General features: G+C 39.0%; 1 protein-coding gene across 1 annotated transcript in view; it reads right to left on the bottom strand.

Annotated features, from left to right (window-relative positions):
• KIF13B (kinesin family member 13B) overlaps positions 1 to 18359 on the bottom strand; it is a 267948-nt gene that overhangs the window by 44130 nt on the left and 205459 nt on the right. The window contains exon 36 of the mRNA XM_075556442.1: positions 4844 to 4955. Within this exon, the coding sequence (XP_075412557.1) occupies positions 4844 to 4955 (112 nt within the window). The remainder of the gene's footprint in view (positions 1 to 4843; positions 4956 to 18359) is intronic.

The raw sequence follows: 18359 nt of genomic DNA, 5'->3' as shown, positions 1-18359 counted from the left end.
TTATGTAGGCTTCAAAGTATGACAGAGAAACTAGTTCCTGATTATCATTCGTTCTAGAAGCAAATATATAACTGAAAACACATGGCAATTATTTTCAGACATCGAATAACAAATAATGCAAGGATACAATTCCATAGAGAATGAAAATTCAAGAGATAATCCCCATGCTGGGACCAGCTCTTTTCCTGAAGATGATTTGTCAAACAGTATAAGGAAGTAGAGCTCAAGGAGAACACAGAAATTCTGCTGAATTAAACTTTTAACACATCTGAAAACTGTGAGATAAGCTACTGTAAAGTCAGGAGCTATACAAGAGAAAGTCCCTGAAGTTAATGTGGGAATTCTCTCTCACTGTATTGGCTGAGGCTTGGCTTAAGCATGTATGCACATGATGAAACAGCACAAGGGTTACCTGAAACTGGATGCTACAGAGTTGAGAAGTGAATAAATATAATAGTGATTCCCCTCCCCTGAGAAGAATTTATTTCAAAGGATGGCACTGAATATGCAGCTCCAGGAGAGGGACATATCTAATCAGAGCACACGGGAGCAGTTGAAGGGGGAGGAGGAGAGAGTGGAGCACATCCTGGCCCACCAGGCCTTGAGGACGATGTTCCCAATTAGAGCAGCCAGTCCACAGAGAGGACCACATGGCCAGACCCACTATGAGACACGACGTCCCTTACTGACCCATGGCCCTACAGGGGTCAACACCGGAGACACATGTGGGAATTGTGCCTGATCTGGTCCTGCCACACAGTGGCAAAACACTAAAGGGGTGTGCAACAGAACAGCAAGGGAATGGAGCGGCGAGGTCTCCAGGGAATGTCGAAAGTGGACTTTGGGGCCAGGGCGTGGTGCCCCAACAGACTGGACTGGAAAACACTCCTAAAGGCAACAAACAATCCTTGAACTAACTACAAGCTTTTCTTTCCTGGTTTTTTTTTTTTGTCATTGGTTTGTTGTTGTTGTGTTGTTGCATATTGTTGCCTGGTTTTGCTCTGTCTTGTTTTTGTGCATGTTATTATCTCTGCAGGTCTGTCTAAATAAGATAGGCTGGATGAACAATCTGGAGGCGAAAACAACGGGAGCGACAGTTCCAGGGGGGCATGAGATGGGGAGGTGGGGGGAAAGGTAGTGGTGTTAACAAACCCAGGGACAAGGAAACAACAAGTGATCCAAATCGGTGGTGAGGAGGGCGTAGGGGGCCTGGTAGGGCATGATCAAGAGTAATGTAACCAAGAGGAACTACTGAAACCCAAATGAAGACTGAACATGATAGTGGGAAAAGAGGAAAGTCAAAGGAAATAGAGGAAAGAGATAGGAGGCAAGGGGCATTTATAGAGGTCTAAATACAGGCATGTACATATGTAAATATATTTATATATGAGAATAGGGAAATAGATCTATGTGCATATATTTATAGGTTTAGTATTAAGGTAGCAGAAGGACATTGGGCCTCCACTCAAGTACTCCCTCAATGCAAGAATACTTTCTATTAAATTGGCATTCTATGATGATCACCTTCCCGACACACCACTGAAGACAAAGCGGGTGAATAAGCAAACGTGGTGAAGAAAGCTGATGGTGCCCAGCTATCAAAAGATATAGCATCTGGGGTCTTAAAGGCTTGAAGATAAACAAGCAGCCAACTAGCTCAGAAGTAACAAAGCCCACATGGAAGAAGCACGCCAGCCTGTGCGATCACAAGGTGTTGAAGGTATCAGGTATCAGGCACCATCGGAACAAAAAATCATATCATTGCTAATGAAGGTGGGGAGTGCGGAGTGGAGACCCAAAACCTATTTGTAGGCCACTGGACATCCCCTTACAGGAGGGTCTCGGGGAGGAGACGAGCCAGTCAGGGTGCGATGCAGCAACGATGAAAAATACAACTTTCCTCTAGTTCCTAAATGTTTCCCACCCACTATCATGATCTGAATTCTCCCTTGCAAGTCTGGCTAGAGCAGACAATGTGCACTCGTACAGATAGGAACTGGAAATACAGGGAATCCAGGGCGGAGGATCCCTTCAGGACCAGTGGTGTGAGTGGCAATACTGGGAGGGTGGAGGGAGGATGGGTTGGAAAGGGGGAACCGATTATAAGGATCTACATGTGACCTCCTCCCTAGGGGACGGACAACAGAAAAGTGGGTAAAGGGAGACATCAAACAAAGCAAGATATGACAAAATAATAATTTATAAATTATCAAGGGTTCATGAGAGAGGGGGGAGCAGGAAGGGAGGGGTAAAAATGAGGAGCTGATGCCAGGGGCTTAAGTGGAGAGCAAATGTTCTGAGAATGATGAGGGCAATGAATGTACAAATGTGCTTTACACAATGGACGGATGTATAGATTGTGATAAGAGTTGTATGAGCTTCTAATAAGAAGTTATTAAATAAATAAACAATAGTGATTGAGCAGTATTATTTAATTGTATTCATTAGCTAATGCTGTGTAAAATATCACATCCAAACACCAGTGGTTTTAAACAATATTAAAATTTTACTCTGTCACTGTTTTTATGAATCATGAATTTGAGACCAGCTTAGCTGAATGATCTGGGCAGAGGAGACCCAGAAACTTAGAATATACTATCAGTTAGGGTATGGTCATTTTACACCTGCCTTGGGTTGGAGCATCCATTTTCAAGGTGGCACATTCACATGGGTGTCAATTTAGAAACCCAGGTTCCTCTCCATATGGGCTGCAATGAGGGAATTAGCAATATGACTCTTCTAGTTAAAAGTCTTTGTTACTCTCACCAAAAGACCTTAGTTTTCCTAATGGGTCTGCATACGTAGATGGAGAAGATATTGGTCACATTATGATTAATTTGTGAATAATTGCTAACAGAAATTGAGATTACCATCCCCCCTGGGTATGATATGAGCCCCCTTAGAAACAGGAAGAGGGAGTCTCACTACCAACAAGAGAGTAGAGTCAGGAGGCAAGTGAATCCTTTAGACCCCACAATCCCTGTGCTCTGAACCCTTCTGATCCAGGAGCAGCTTTGACACCAGAGAAGTAGCAACAACAGGACCAGGAGTCAGAGCATGAGAGAGTGGTGGACTTCCCAGCTCACAGAGCAAGTAAAGTTGAATGCTTTGGGGTAGGAAGCTGGCTTGTGGGGTGGGGTACCTCTGGGCACTTCATTGGGGAGAACGGGTTTCCTGACCCGTGGAGCAGAATGCCTTCAAGCTAAGGCTTAGCATACATTGGTACAACCTTTGGGCATTTATTAGCATTCCTAAAAGAGCTCTGTGGCATTTTCCAAGCAGGACAGAGGGCTGAAGGCATGGAAGGAAAGAAACTGCGATAACTGACCAACTCTACCTTGAGCATTTATCAGCTGAATTGCAACCTGTAAACTCCTCCAATAAAATGGATAATCATGAGTCTTCCCTCTGAGTTCTGGGAGTCTACTGTAAAGAAATTATGGAACCCAGCCACAGAAGCAGAATGTCGCGGGAGAGGGTTGATGTCAGGCTGGGGGAAAAAGAATGAGAGTAGAGGCTTGTCTGACTTCTGCCTCGTAATTTAGCCTTGGGAGTTGGAGCTCAGTTATGGTCCCCATACTTTCCTCAAATGTGTTCAAGATAAATAACTTTAATTTCCCAATTTTCTTATATGTAGAGAGATCCAAGAGAAAAACATAAAAGATGCACAGCTTTGTGTGACCTATCTAAGAAGTTTCATACTGTCAATGGTCATCCTGTTTACCACAGAGAGCAGACTGAGTCAATGTGAGAGCAGACCACAGAAAAGGGAGAATTCCAAATATCACTGGAGTCATCTTGGTGGCTAGTTATCATAGACACATTAGAATTTTGGGTCATCCAAAGTTGGATAAGCTGAACCACAAAAGATTATACCTTAGAAATAAGAACAAATCTAGACACACCCTAATAACCCTTGAAATAAAAACTTTATAAAGTATATAGAGACAGAGTTTGGAATTTGATTCCCATCAATTAAGGAGACTGGGCATATAGTTTGAGTTTTATATATAGCTATTTTAAAAGACCAATAAACAGTCACTAAACTACATAAAGTTTTTGTAATATCAAATGTCAACAATATTCATAGGAAGACAATAAAACTGAAAGTCTCTACAATGTAATATCCACAAGGTTCAGTACAAAACAAAAACTAGTAGACAACAAATGGAAAAGAAAATATGACCCATGATAAGGTAAAAAAGCATATAGAAACAGACCATCAGATGGCTGAGATTTAGCAAAGACCTGAAAGCAGTTTTATAAACATGTTTAAGGACATAAAGAGATCTTAATAGATGAACTGATAAGGAATAGTAGCATGGAATGAAACTTTAAAAAAACATAGCACCAAATGGAATTTCGAGAGCTAAAAACAACAATAACTGGAGTGAAAATTCCATGGATGTGCTTAATACTGGAAATGGAAGAAACTATCCAATCTGAAACAAACAGCAGCAGGAAACACTACCCAAGTCATTTTATGAGGTCCACCCAATCATGCCAACAAATCCTAACTACCTCATTGCTGCATAAAAAGAAAACTACATGTAGATATGCATTACTGAGATTTACAAAATGCCTTGACAAAATATTAACAAATGGAAAAAGAAACAAATAGTGCACCATTTTTAAATGGTATCAAGTGGTAGTTATACAGAAATGCAAATATGTTCAAATTCAAAAATTAATGCTTTTCAACATGCTAAAACAATAAAAAGGATGACTTATATGTAAATTAATTAGTAGGATAGTGGTTACCTGGCAGGGAACTCTAATTCAAACAATTTCTGAAATACGCTCAAATTAAAGATATTGGCAGGCAAATGAAAGTGTAGCTTACCTGGATCAGGAGAATTATTATTTGGGGGACAAGTAGAAGGGGATGGGGAGCCTGGAGCTTGTCCTCTGGAAAGTACTGTTTGGGATACATCTTGTTGACTTTCCCACCGACCCTATTGAGGACAAAACCAGTAATCTTGTTTCAAATTAATTAACAAAAAATTGTTCTTATTAAAGATAATATTTTATTAAAGTTTTAATAAATATATCATATTATTAAAGATAATATTTTAAAGTGGCTATATATTACTGTTATTTATTATTTCTTTTATATGACACATTATTTGATTACTTAAGTATTTTGCTTGATTTATCATTTGACCACAATAGTATTTTCCCTCATAAAATCCTTCCATTCAGGTATGTCCTCCAGCTTATAACTTACAATCTTCCAAATTCCAGTCTAAGACTTTCTACTACATAATGCCTCTTCTCCACAAAATACAGAGCATATGAAAACATGGCTTTCGAGTCCTTCCCAACGTTGTTCCACCACATTTGCCCGTTCAGTTTCTCAACAGAAATTCAGTCAGAGCTCCATGGCGCTAATGTAGCTCTTTCCATTCTAGGAGTGCATGTTTCCTTACACTCTATAAAGTATTTCCATGTGTAGTTCATAAATTAAAAATTGCTACAGGCTGGAAGATAAACAAGGGGGCATCTAACTAAAAAACAACAAAGCCCACATGGAAGAAGCACACAAAGTGTCAAAGGGATCAGATATCAGGCAACAAAGACCAAAAAAAAACCAAAAAACCCTACCAACAACCAAAAACCATAGCATTGTGAATGAGGGGGAGTGCGGAGTGGGGTCCCAGGGCCCATCTGTGGGAAATTTACATCCATGGCAGAAGGGCTGCGGGGAGGAGACGAGCCAGTTAGGGTGTAGTATAGCAATGATAAAATATACAATTTCCCTCTAGTTCTTGAATGCTTCCTCCCCCTCCATTATCATGATCCAATTCTACCTTACATATCCCGCTGGACAGGAGGATGTACATTGGCATAGACAGGAAATGGAAATACAGGGAATCCAGGACAGTTGAACCGCTCAGGATCAGTGGTGAGAGTGGCAATATCGGGAGGGTAGATGGAAGGTGAGGGAGTAAAGGGGAACAGATTACAAGGTCTGGGGGATGGATGGTGAAGTAGGTGAAGGAGGCATCAGATAGTGTAAGATATGACAAAATAATAATAATTTATAAATTATCAAGAGTTCCGGGGGGAGAGGGGAGGAAGAGGGGAAAAATGAGGAGCTGATACCAAGGGCTCAAGTAGGTGTTATGAGAATAATGATGGCAACATATGTACAAATGTGCTTGACACAATTGATGTATGTATGGATTGTGATGAGCTGTATGAGCCCCTAATAAAATGATGAAAAAAATAATAAAGCACACAACTAAAGAAAAATAAATGCTAAAGAACCAGTCTTTATTTTTGTAAATATTAAATTCCAGTTAAATCCAAATCAAATAACCACAGGTTCTCTATTATAAAGTCTCTGAATTTACAAGTTTCATTGTACTCTAAATTTATTTTGTAAATGCCCATTAAAGAGGTCATTGCTTAATATAAGAAAATGAAAGTCAGTTAATGGATTAAGCTATCAGTCTAAGACTCCTGTTCTCGATGACACCATCATTGTACTTTTAACATTAGGCCTCTCTAGTAAAGAAATAAACCTCAATCAATTGTTACTTGTACAAAAAAGCAATAATACAGTCGAGACGGGAATCTTTAAAGTGATTTCAGTTTTCTTTTCTTCCTCTCTGACAGTCATTATGACTTTCCACTAGAGGTGAAGAAGAGTATTTAATATGAGTCTAAGCTAGCATTCCACAGATGAATGACCATCACGATTAGCAGGAGTTTTCATTCCTAATTGTCTGAGAAGCCATATGGGGAACAGTCAGTTCTTTGCTGCTCTTGAAGATGGATCGAGGTGGAGCGGCCTCTTAGGTTTCAGATATGTATTGGAAAGCTATCTGCTTTTAGCAGCAACCTAAGTACTGATCATAAAATCAATAAGCCCTAAGTGATCTGGATCCTATTTACCTCAGAGAATATACTTTTGCCTAGGAATTCTCTCAGTATTAGATACCATTTTTAAAAAAGAATATGATGTCTAGCATAAAGAAGGAGACAAAATAGACATGAACGTGTGATTAGGAAAACTATGAACCCTGAAATAGTTCACCATAGGAGCCTTTCATTTTACTCTGAGTCACACACTGATTTACATATTTCAGTTCCGTTCATGTTTTTTATGCATTTCAAGTTGATTACCTGTCTGAGAAGCGACAGTTCTGTGGACTTCAGGATAGCACATTCAGGTGAATGCTAGGGTCAACAGTCCTTAGTATCTCAGCAGACTGAAAGCCTCATGCTTTATGTGAAGTATCAAGCTCACAAAGGTTGTTTTGAAAACAACTTACTAAATTCAGGAATAAATTATCTTCATATTCTAGATTTTTCTTCCTGATTTGCCAGCTGACATGGGGCACTCTGTTTCTGGGGGAAAACTGAGTAGCTAATGAGGGGTCAGCACCTCTGATGTTTGGGGTACAAAGACACTGTGACAAATAACACGGGTGTCACTTCTTCCCCAAGGCCCACTCTGGGCTGTTCTAGCTTCACGGGTAATTTTTCCCAGCTAGCACTCCTACACAATAGCACTATTGCATCAGGATAGGAGCAATAGCTCTTAATGTCTCACATAGTACCTCAAATAAGAACACTTGAAAGGATGTACATAGTACTTCGATACAGTCACAGATAATAGAGAAATCATTTTACTTTCATCTATACATTCTCATAGCCATCTTAACCTTGGGGAGCTGCACACTAGCTGTTACTACCCAGAGATGGCACATCTCACAGCCATCAACTCAATAGCGGCTCATGGTGATCCTACAGGACAGAGTAAAACTGCTCTTTACAGGACTAGAAAGCCTTGACTTTCTCCCACAGAGCGGATGGCGGTTTTGAACTGCTGACCTTGCAATTAGCAGCCCAAGTGGTAACCACTACACCACCAGGGCTCCTAGAGATGATGCTTAGAGGATCCCAAATAGTTTTGGGCTAGAATGGCATGTGTTTCAGTTGAAACATCACTTCAGTTGTTCACTACAATCCACTTCTCCTACACTACATATTCATTCTAATGCCAACAATGAAATGTATAATTCATGGTCTGGTTACACACCTTTCCCCACAAGGGCAAAGATTGTTTTTTTCCTATACATTTAATATGCTTGACTGTTCTAGAACTATTGTCCATTTACTCAAATGGGAGGAGGAGGATTGTATCCCACTGCAATGCACAACAGAGGGAGATGAACTTAGGACAATGAATAAAACAAATTCTCACAAGAGACTTATAAGCTCCATTTACTACCAGTGAAAGAGGATGATTTTTGTTTCCATAATCTCTACCATAAAAACTGATGGCTTCAACTTCTGTGTAGGCAAAGAATATGGAATACCATGGACAGAGTGCCAGCAGAACGAATGTTCCTCAGAAGTCAGGATGGCAAGCCTTTACCTCATCCACTTTGGATATTATCAGGAAGGGCCAGTGCCTGGAGAAGATTATCATGCTTGGTAAAGTAAGAGGGTCAACAAAAAAGAGTAAGACTCTCACTAAGATGGACAGACAAGTGACTGCAAACAACGTATCAGAAACATAGGCACACAGTGAGGATGGCGCAGGAATGGGCAGCATCTGCTTCTGTTGTCCACAGGGTCACTGTGTGTCAGAACCACCCTGACAGCACCTAAAAACAACAATCTCTGCCCCGACAATCTGGACCCTAAAATGCTGGAATGCTTCTAACTTTCTCGATGACTATAAAACTTTAAAATCAGCCATGGTGAAGAGACACAAGAGAAGACCCTGGCTTCATTTTGATTTCCTAAAGTGCCTTCAGAATCACCAGGGACCATGTGATCTACCAGGAAACATTCAAAGTAATAAAATCTTATTTGAAACAGCAATTATTTGTAGTTAGACACCAAATATAGAGTCAAAGTCAAAATGCCAAAAACCACCAGTGGCTCTGGGCAGATTTGAGGACACGATTTGGTCCCCCTTACACAGTGACGACTTCTCTGCCATATCCATGGTCTAAGGTTTTTCCAATACAGGAGTCTGCTTTTGATTAGGAAAATGACACAGAGGTAAATAAAGAGAAGTGTCTATGACATTTCAGGTCCAAAGGTGACTTCTTAATTCAGCTGAAGAAGAAATGACTCACATTTGGCACCAACTTTTACCAGTGACATACTAAATGTGCATAATTACAGTTTTCAGGAAGATGATGTAGCCAGATACAGAAATCAGTTTTGTTAACTGAATATTTGTTTAAATATTTTTACTCATTTTAACTTCATCAAAACGCCTTTTCAATAAAAGGAAGACAAACATCACTACTCGTTAACAAAAGCTATGATTTCCTCTAAAATGGCTTTAGAAACAGCAGTATTTTTAAGTTGACAGTGTTCTTTGTGTCGCAAAAGCTCTGAATACATGGGCACTTTTGAATGGGAAAGATAAGTAAACGAGGGAAGAAATTAACCCTCAACCTAAGATTAAGTACATCTTGTTAGATATAACATCAAAAGTTGCTAAGTTCTCATGAGAGCTACAAAAAAATCTTATAATAATGATGCAACAATAGCAATAACATTATTATTATGGTAATATTTTATACTTCTAATTGAAGATTTATCCTCAATATTATTTTCTTTAGGTCCTAAAGTACAGTCAGTTGGAGTAGTTAATAAAACCTTTTTTGGGGGGGTAAGATTAATTAGTCTGTAAGTTCAATTTGTTGGCACTCAGTAAAATAATTCCATTTTAAATATGTAGCGAAAATAAAAAAATGAGTTTGTAAAATATGACTAGCCTATTAATTCAGGTGTTATTAGGCCAAATTGTGAGTTTTTCTTCAGGACTTTACTCTTTGCTCTTACTCCATAAGTCTACTCCTCATCAAATTTTCACTGTTGCGCCCCCATCTCCCTGCCATATGCTTTAAATGAATTCTGCTCCCATCTGACTAATTTTGCTTTAATATTAACTGAAAAAGATGAGTTGTGACCCCTCCCTTCTTCCAAATGTTAATTCAATTAACCTGAATGTTCTCATATTACACAGGGAGAAGATAATAGCACATCAAATTCTGTATTTTCTAATCCTAATTCTGTAATCATTGTTTTATTGTACTGGTAGAGGGCTAGACATACATCTATCTGTTTTGGAAAAGAATTCATGGGAATGAAGAGAAAGCCAAGAAACACCCTCATACTAAGCACAACTAAATGCTTTTTGACAAATGTGCCAAGTAATGCATGGAGGAAGTACAGTCTTCTCAACAAACAGTGGTAGAGCAATAGATTATGCCGAAGTTAAGCAGCAATAAGAAAATGAATCTCTTGTCCCTTGGTTTGTTAACACCCACTTCCTCCTGCCACTCCATTCCCATGTCCCCCCAGAATTGTCGGTTCCGTTGTTTCCTCCTTCAGAGTGTATAAGCAAATGTGGTGAAGAAAGTTGATGGTGACCGGCTATCAAAAGATATCGCATCTGGGGTCTTGAAGGCTTGAAGATAAACAAGCGGCCATCTAGTTGAGAAGCAACAAATTCCACATGGAAGAAGCTCACCAGCCTGTGTGATCATGAGGTGTTGATAGGATCAGATATTATGCATCAAAGACCCAGAACAAAAAAATCCTATCACTGTGAATGAGGGGGAGTGGAAAGTGGAGACTCAAAGTCCATCTAAGGCAACTGGACATCACTTTACAGTAGGGTCTTGGGGAGGAGACAAGCCAGTCAGGGTGCAGTATAGCACCGACAAAACATACAACTTTTAATGCTTACTCCCCGAAACTATCATGACCAACCCCAATTCTACCTTAAAGATCTAGCTAGACAAGAGCATGTACAAGGGCACAGATAAGAGCTGGAAACAAAGGGAATCCAGGACAGATAAACTCCTCAGGACCATGATGCAGAGTAGCCATACCAGGAAGTTAAGGGGAAGGTGGGAGTAGATAGAAAGAACCGATCACAATGATCTACCTATAACCCCCTCCTAGGGGGAAGGACAACAGAAAAGCGGGTGAAGGGACATCAGTCAGTGAAAGACATGAAAAATAATTATAATTTATAAATTATCAAGGGTTCAGGAAGAAGGGAGGGTAGAGAAGGGAGGGGGAAAATGAGAAACTGATACCAAGGGCTCAAGTAAAAGAAATGTTTTGAAAAATTATGATGGTTGTGAATGAGGAGGAGTGAGGAGTGGGGACCCAAAGCCATCTGTAGGCAATTGGACACCCCCTTATGGAAGGGTCGTGGGAGAGGAGATTAGCCAGTCAGGGTGCAGTGTAGCAACGATGAAACATACAACTTTCTTCTAGTTCCTAAATGCTTCCTCCCCACCCATTATCATGATCCCAATTCTACCTTACAAATCTAGCTAGACCAGAAGATGTACACTGGTACAGATAGGAACTGGAAACACAGGGAATCCAGGATGGATGATCCCTTCAGGATCAGAGGTGAGAGTGGCGATACCGGGAGGTAGAGGAAGGGTGAGGTGGAGAGGGGGAACTGATTATAAGGATTTACATATAACCTGCTCCCTGGGGGATGGACAACAGAAAAGCGGGTGAAGGGAGATGTCAGACAGTGTAAGATATGGCAAAAATAATAATTTATAAATTATCAAGGATTCATGAGGAAGAGAGGAGTGGGGAGGGAGGGGAAAATGAGCTAATGATGCCAGGGGCTTACGTGGAGAGCAAATGTTTTGAGAATGATGAGGGTAACGAATGTACAAATGTGCTTTATACAGTTGATGCATGTATGGATTGTGAAAAGAGTTGTATGAGCCCCCAATAAAGTTTTTTTAAAAAAGAAAGAAAATGATGATGGCAACAAATGTACAAATGTGTTTGACACAATGGATGCATTATGGATTGTAATAAGAGTTATATGAGCCCCCAATAAAATGATTTTTAAAAAAATAAAGCTGACACAGCCTACAAAAAAAAAAAAGCAAGAAAACGAATCTGTACTAAAATCTCACCTTGTATACAGAAAGCAATTCAAGATAGATCATAGATTTAAATGTAAAATGCTCAGAAGATAACATTGGAGAAAATCTGTGGAAACGGGTTTGGTGAGGAGCTCTTAGACATGACATCAACACCATAATTTATAAAAGAAATAAATTGATAGACTGGATTTCATCAAACTTTAGAAGCTTGCTTTGCAGAAACTCATGATACTGAATGGGAGAAAACATCTGTATACCATAAATCTGACAAAGAATTCATGTCCGAAATATTTAAAGAGCTCTCAAATCTCAACATTTAAAAACACAACAACCAGCAAATCAATGAGAAAATGTGCAAAAGACATGAATGACATGCCTTCAATGAGGACATACAGATGGCAGGAAAAGGTGTTCAACATTAGGAAAATGCAAATTAAGACCACAATAAGCTACCAAGATACACCTATCAGAATGGCTCAAATAAAAATAGTGACAATAAAAATGGTAGCTGCATAAATGCATAGGAACTAACTCTTTCACACACTGCTGTCTGTGGGAATGTGAAGTGAGTGGTACAGGCACCCTGGGAAACAGTTTGGAAGTTTCTTCAAAAACTAAACATAGCAACTAGCATAATGTCCTAGGCAAAGGGGAGGGTTGACAACATTTCATATAAAAACTTCCACATGAATTTATACAGATTTACTTATAATAACTCCAAACCAGAAACAATACAAATGCCTTTCAACAGGTAAAGAAATGGTTAAACTGTGATAAAAGCATATCGTGGTTGTTGTCATCAGGTGCCAATAAGTTGGTTCCAACCCACAATAACCTTATGCACAACAGAATGAGACACTGTCTGGACCTGGTGCCAGCCAGCCTCACAGTTGTTCCTATGTTTGAGCCAATTGTTGAAGCCACTATGTCCATCCATCTCTTTGAGGGTCTTTCTCTTTTTTGCCGCCCTGCTACTTTACAAAGCATGATGTCCTTCTCCAGGCACCGATCTCTCCTGACAACATGTTTAAATTATGTAATTCAAAGTCGCGCCATCCTGTGTCTAAGGAGCACTGTGGCTGTACTTCTTCCAAGATTTGCTTGTCTTTTTGGCAGTCCCTGGTACTTTCAACATTCTTCTCCAGCACCACCATTCAAATGCACTGATTCTTCCTTATTCAATGTCCAACTTTCACATGCATATAAAGCAACAGAGAATACCATGGCTTGGGTCAGGTGTACCTTAGTCCTTAAAATAGCATTGCTTTTAAATACTCTAAAGAGGTCTTGGGCAGCAGAATTATTCCATGCAGTGTCTTTTTATCTCTTGAGTAATGCTTCCATGAGCATCAATCATGGATCCAAGCAAGGCAAAATCCTTGACAACTTCAATCTTTTCTCCATTTATCTTGATGTTATCTATTAATCCAATGGTGAGGATTTCGGTCTTCCTTACATGAAGTTGTAATAAATACTGAATGCTAAAATCCTTGATCTTCATCAGCAAGTGCTTCAAGCTCTCACTTTCAGCAAATAAGGCGGTGTCATCTGCTTATCTCAGGTTATTAATAAGCCATTCTTCAATGCTGATGCCACATTCTTTTCCGTATAATCCCACTTCTCTGATTAGTTGCTCAGCATACAGATTGCATCAGTATGGTGAAAGGATACACCCCCGATGCGTACTTTTCTGATTTCAAACCATGCAGTATTCTCTTGCTCTATTCACACAACTGCCTCTTGATCCAAGTAGAAATTCCCCAGGAGTACAATGAAGTGTTTTGGAATTCCCATTTTTCTCAAAGCTATTCATAGTTTGTTATGATCCAAACAATCCAATATAGCCAATTCAGTATTGCCAATAAAACACAAGTAAATATCTTTCTGATACACTCTGATTTTAGCAATGATATCCCTTGTTCCATATCCTCTTCTGAACCTGGCTTGAACCTCTGGCAGCTCCCACTCAAGGTTCCGCTGCAACCATTGCTGGATGATCTTCAGCAAAATTTTATATGCATGTGATGTCAATGATATTGTTTCATAATTAGAGTATTCTTTTGGGTCACCTTTCTTTGGAATGGGTACAAATTTCCTGACACAGACAAGTAAGTGCTTCCAGTAAGTACCTTGAGTAAGTACTGAATACTCACTAATAAAAAGGAGCAAACTGCTGGCACACCTAACAACTTGGATGCATGTCAAAGGCACTGTGTCAAAATGAAAAGGCCAATCCCCAAAGCTGCATATTGTATGGTGCCATTACCAAAATGACAAAATCAGGAACAGACACTAAGGTACCATGAACAAGAGGGAATGAGAGTACTGCTACAAAGGGGAAGCAAGAGGAAGTTGTTTGTATGATGGAAGCGCAGCGGTGATTACACAGATATGCACATCATGTGATTAAAATGATTACAAACAATTTGTGCCAATGCCAAGTTCCTGGTTTGGGTACTATTCTATAAGTATGTAAGATGTAAACACTGTAGGAAATTAAACTAAGCATGCACAGGACTACTTTCCTGTCTTTGCAACTTCTTGTGACTCCAGAATTATCTCAAAATGAGTAAAAAATGCATGAGTTACCAGATGATACTAAGTTTTTTAAAGCAAATTTACACAGTGTTTGGGGATAATTATTCTAAATCCTTAATTTATTCACAAGGGTTAAGCAAGAAGAAAGATCAAATCTAGAAACATTCTTTTTTATTATTATTAAGTCATTTTATTGGGGGTTCATATGAATTCTAGACACATTTGTAAGGTAGAAAGCTATCCCTGAATATTGATAAGATATTATCTATTACTGAAAACATAAAGCAAAATGTCTGCCTTAAGTCAAAATTCTTATTCTCTAAGAAGAATGAACCAAATACAGCCAATCTCTACACATGAACTCAGACTGGTTTTTAATGGTCATCTTACCAAACTCAATCCATTGATATAGAGTACAAATTAAAATCAATATAATTCTTAGCAATTCTTCTTTAGGCAAATAATAAAAAAGAAAACATATGTGCATACATAAACTTGCACATGAATTTACTATCTACTAGCTTCATTCACACACTTTAGTCAAAAAAGTGAAAACAGCCCAACTGTCCATCAATTGATAAACACATAAAGTACAGCGTGCTCATACAATGGAATATCATTTGGTAATAAAAAGGAGTGACATAGAAAAAAAAGAAATGATATCCAGACACATGCCACAGAAAGAATAAACCTTTAATACCTGACGATAAATGATGAGAAAAGCCTGTCATGAAAAACACATGTATGATTCTATTTACAGGAAATGTCCTGAATAGACCAGAGAGACAGAAAATGAGGACTGACTGCTAATGGCTGTGGGATTTCTTTCTGTGGTGATAAAAATGTTCTAAGATTGATGGTGGTGACGGTTGCACAACTCTGTGAATATATTAAAAACCAACGAATTAAAGACACTTTAAATGGGTGAATTGTGTGGCATGTAAATTTTATCTCAATAATGCTGTTAACCAAAAAATTTTTTAATGTACACTGCTGATTATTAAAAATTCCAGACATACAGATGGTGTGTACATATCTAGTTGAAAGAGGGAAACTAAATCAAAAATAAGCTTTAAAGAATATCTATATGAAGGGGCACTACCCCCAAAATGGGAAAAGTGTACCAGGGAAAGTTCTCCCAGGTCACAAGGCAATTTTTCGTAAAAGCTGTTTCACTCAAACCTTGCTTTTTATGATGGTCAATTTAAGAGAACAGTGTTTGGCTGTGAAATTTTGTTTTCTGCTTGAGGAAAATTTCACAGAAACTTTTGGGGATGTTGAACACAGCTTACAAGGGCTGTGCTATGGGAAAAACTGAAGTGTATGAGTGGTTTTCTCATTTAAAAAAAGGTGAACTATTGATTGATGACAAACCACTTTCCAAATGGATGAAAATGTCGAAAAAAATCTGTGCACTTGTGCTGGAAGACTGACGATGGACCACTGAAGAGATGGGGAAGTTATCTGGACTACCTTTGAGCTCTGTTCAGAGAATTTTAAGGGAAGATTTGGGAATGAGAAGGGTCGCTAAGAAATTTATGCCTTCGGTTCTCATTGATTAGGAAAAAGTGTTGAATGCAAACATGCCGTTCTTTGAAAGAACAGCTCCAAAGTGATCAGACTTTTTCCCCAAGGTCATTATTGGTGACCAAAAGCTCATCAAGTGAAGTCAAAGATTAAGATGATGCTCAATAGTTTTTTAGATGTGCATTTAGTTTGTTCCACCAGGTCCGACTGTTGTTAGTCAAGCTTTCTATTTAGAGCAGCAGTCAGACGACCCTTTCACAGGGGTTGCCTAATTCAAAACAGCAGCAAAATGACAGTTATGAAGTAGCAAGGATAATAATTTTATGGTTGGGGGGTCACCACAACATAAGGAACTGTATTAAAGAATCATAGTATTAGGAAGGGTGAGAACCACTGATTTAGACGTTCTGAAAATATTCTGTAATAGTATGTAACCAAAAAAAGGCCTGATTTTTAGCAGACAGGGGACTGGTTTTGCCACCACAACAATGCACCTGCTCCCACAACCATCTCAGTGAGCCAGTTTTGGGCAAACACCAGCACGCCTCTGTTGCCCCATGCACCTTCCTCACCTGACCTCACTTGGTGCAACTTCTTTTTGTTTGGGAATGAAGAGGGACATGAAAGGGCAGCGATTTGAGGACACAGAAGAGGTGAAGGGAAAAAAAAGTCGAGGGAGCTGCTGTCAGCCATCCAGAAGAGTTTGAAAAATGTTTCCAAGAATGGAATCACAGATTTGACAAATGAATTAAGTGTAATGGAGAATATTTTAAAAGTGATAAGGTTGTTTTGTAAAAAAAAATTAAATGCATAGTTCTGAAAAAAATTCAATTTTGGGCGTGGCTACCCCCTCATGTATGCCATGTCCTCCAGAAAATGTTCATCATATTTTTGTTACAATAATTAAAACATTCAACACGAAATTTCTATTATTTCTGGTATCTCCCATTTCATATTAAAACTGACTTTCTGACTCAATTCTACTGCATATGAACTACCCTAGTGCAAATGGACCAAGATGCTCAGGCAGGAAAATTCTGTGAAGTCAAAGGAATGCCCAGAATACCTCTGTCATTTTGTTTGCCATCGTTACCTTTTGCCGTTTCAGACAAGGCCTGACAATATCTACATTATTTGCTTGATACAAGTTAACTGCAACTCCTCACATTGCTGACCCTTCTAAACTCAGAAAGCCTTCTTCCCAGTCCCTTTGAAAAAGAAATACTGTGATAGGAAACTTGGACTTGGGGTAAGAGGGAAAACTTGAAAGGACTAATTTATTCTGACTTCCAAAACTTATTATGGATCAAGTGATGGAATTTTTTTTCACAAAAGAGCAAACATCTAAACATGTCAAATTTCCTAACTGTATAAAATCAACATTTAAAAGTGTACTCTGATTCTAAAAGTACAAGTGAGCATGAAGCAGTTTACATAGTTAGATTGTGCTTGTATCCCATTCATTAGGAAAACTTAATGGTTCCACGACCTTTCCCTGGATATCTGAACACTGAGGGATGCAGGAAACCCCCCAAAGAAAAGAAAGAAAACAAAACCCAAATCAGAATTTGAGCCTAGTATATTTCTAAAACAATATCTTTTATTAATAGATTCCATGGAATTTTCTACATAATTGGTTATAAAGCAAGGAGAAACTTTCTTCACTCACTAAGTAGATGAATAAAGGACTGCTTCAATGAGTAGATTTAACTTTTTTGTTGATTTAATTTTTTTCTTTTATAAATAATTTTATTACGGACCCTTATAACAATCCATACATCAATTGCATCAAGCACATTTGTACATGTTACCATCATCAATTTCAAAACATTTTCTTTCTACATGAGCCCTTGGTATCAGCTCCTCTTTCATCCCTCTACCTCCCACCTTCCCAACCTTGTGAAACCTTGATAAAAAAATTTTAATCATTTTATTAGGGGCTCATACAACTCTTTTTACAATCCATACATACATCATTCGTGTCCAGCACATTCGTACATATGTTGCCATCATCATTCTCAAAACACCTGCTTTCTACTTGAGCCCTTGGTATCAGCTCCTCATTTTTCCCCTCCCTCCCCGCTGAACCCTTGATAATTTATAAAAAATTATTATTTTATCATATCTTACACCATCCGACGTCTCCCTCACCCAGTTCTCTGCTGTCCGTCCTCCAGGGAGGAGGTTACATGTAGACCTTGTCATCTGTTTCCCCTTTCTCCCTCACCCTCCCTCCACCTTCCCAATATTGCCACTCTCACCACTGTTCCTGAGGGGCTCATCTGTCCTGGATTCCCCGTATTTCCAGTTCCCATCCATGCCAGTGTACATCCCCCAGTCCAGCCGGTTATGTAAGGTAGAATTGGGATCATGATAGGAGGGGTG

This window comes from Tenrec ecaudatus, chromosome 8, assembly GCF_050624435.1.
Source record: "Tenrec ecaudatus isolate mTenEca1 chromosome 8, mTenEca1.hap1, whole genome shotgun sequence".
NCBI classification, from domain to species: Eukaryota; Metazoa; Chordata; class Mammalia; order Afrosoricida; family Tenrecidae; genus Tenrec; species Tenrec ecaudatus.
Note: the sequence above shows the minus strand (reverse complement) of the source record. Positions and strands in the feature narration are given on the sequence as shown.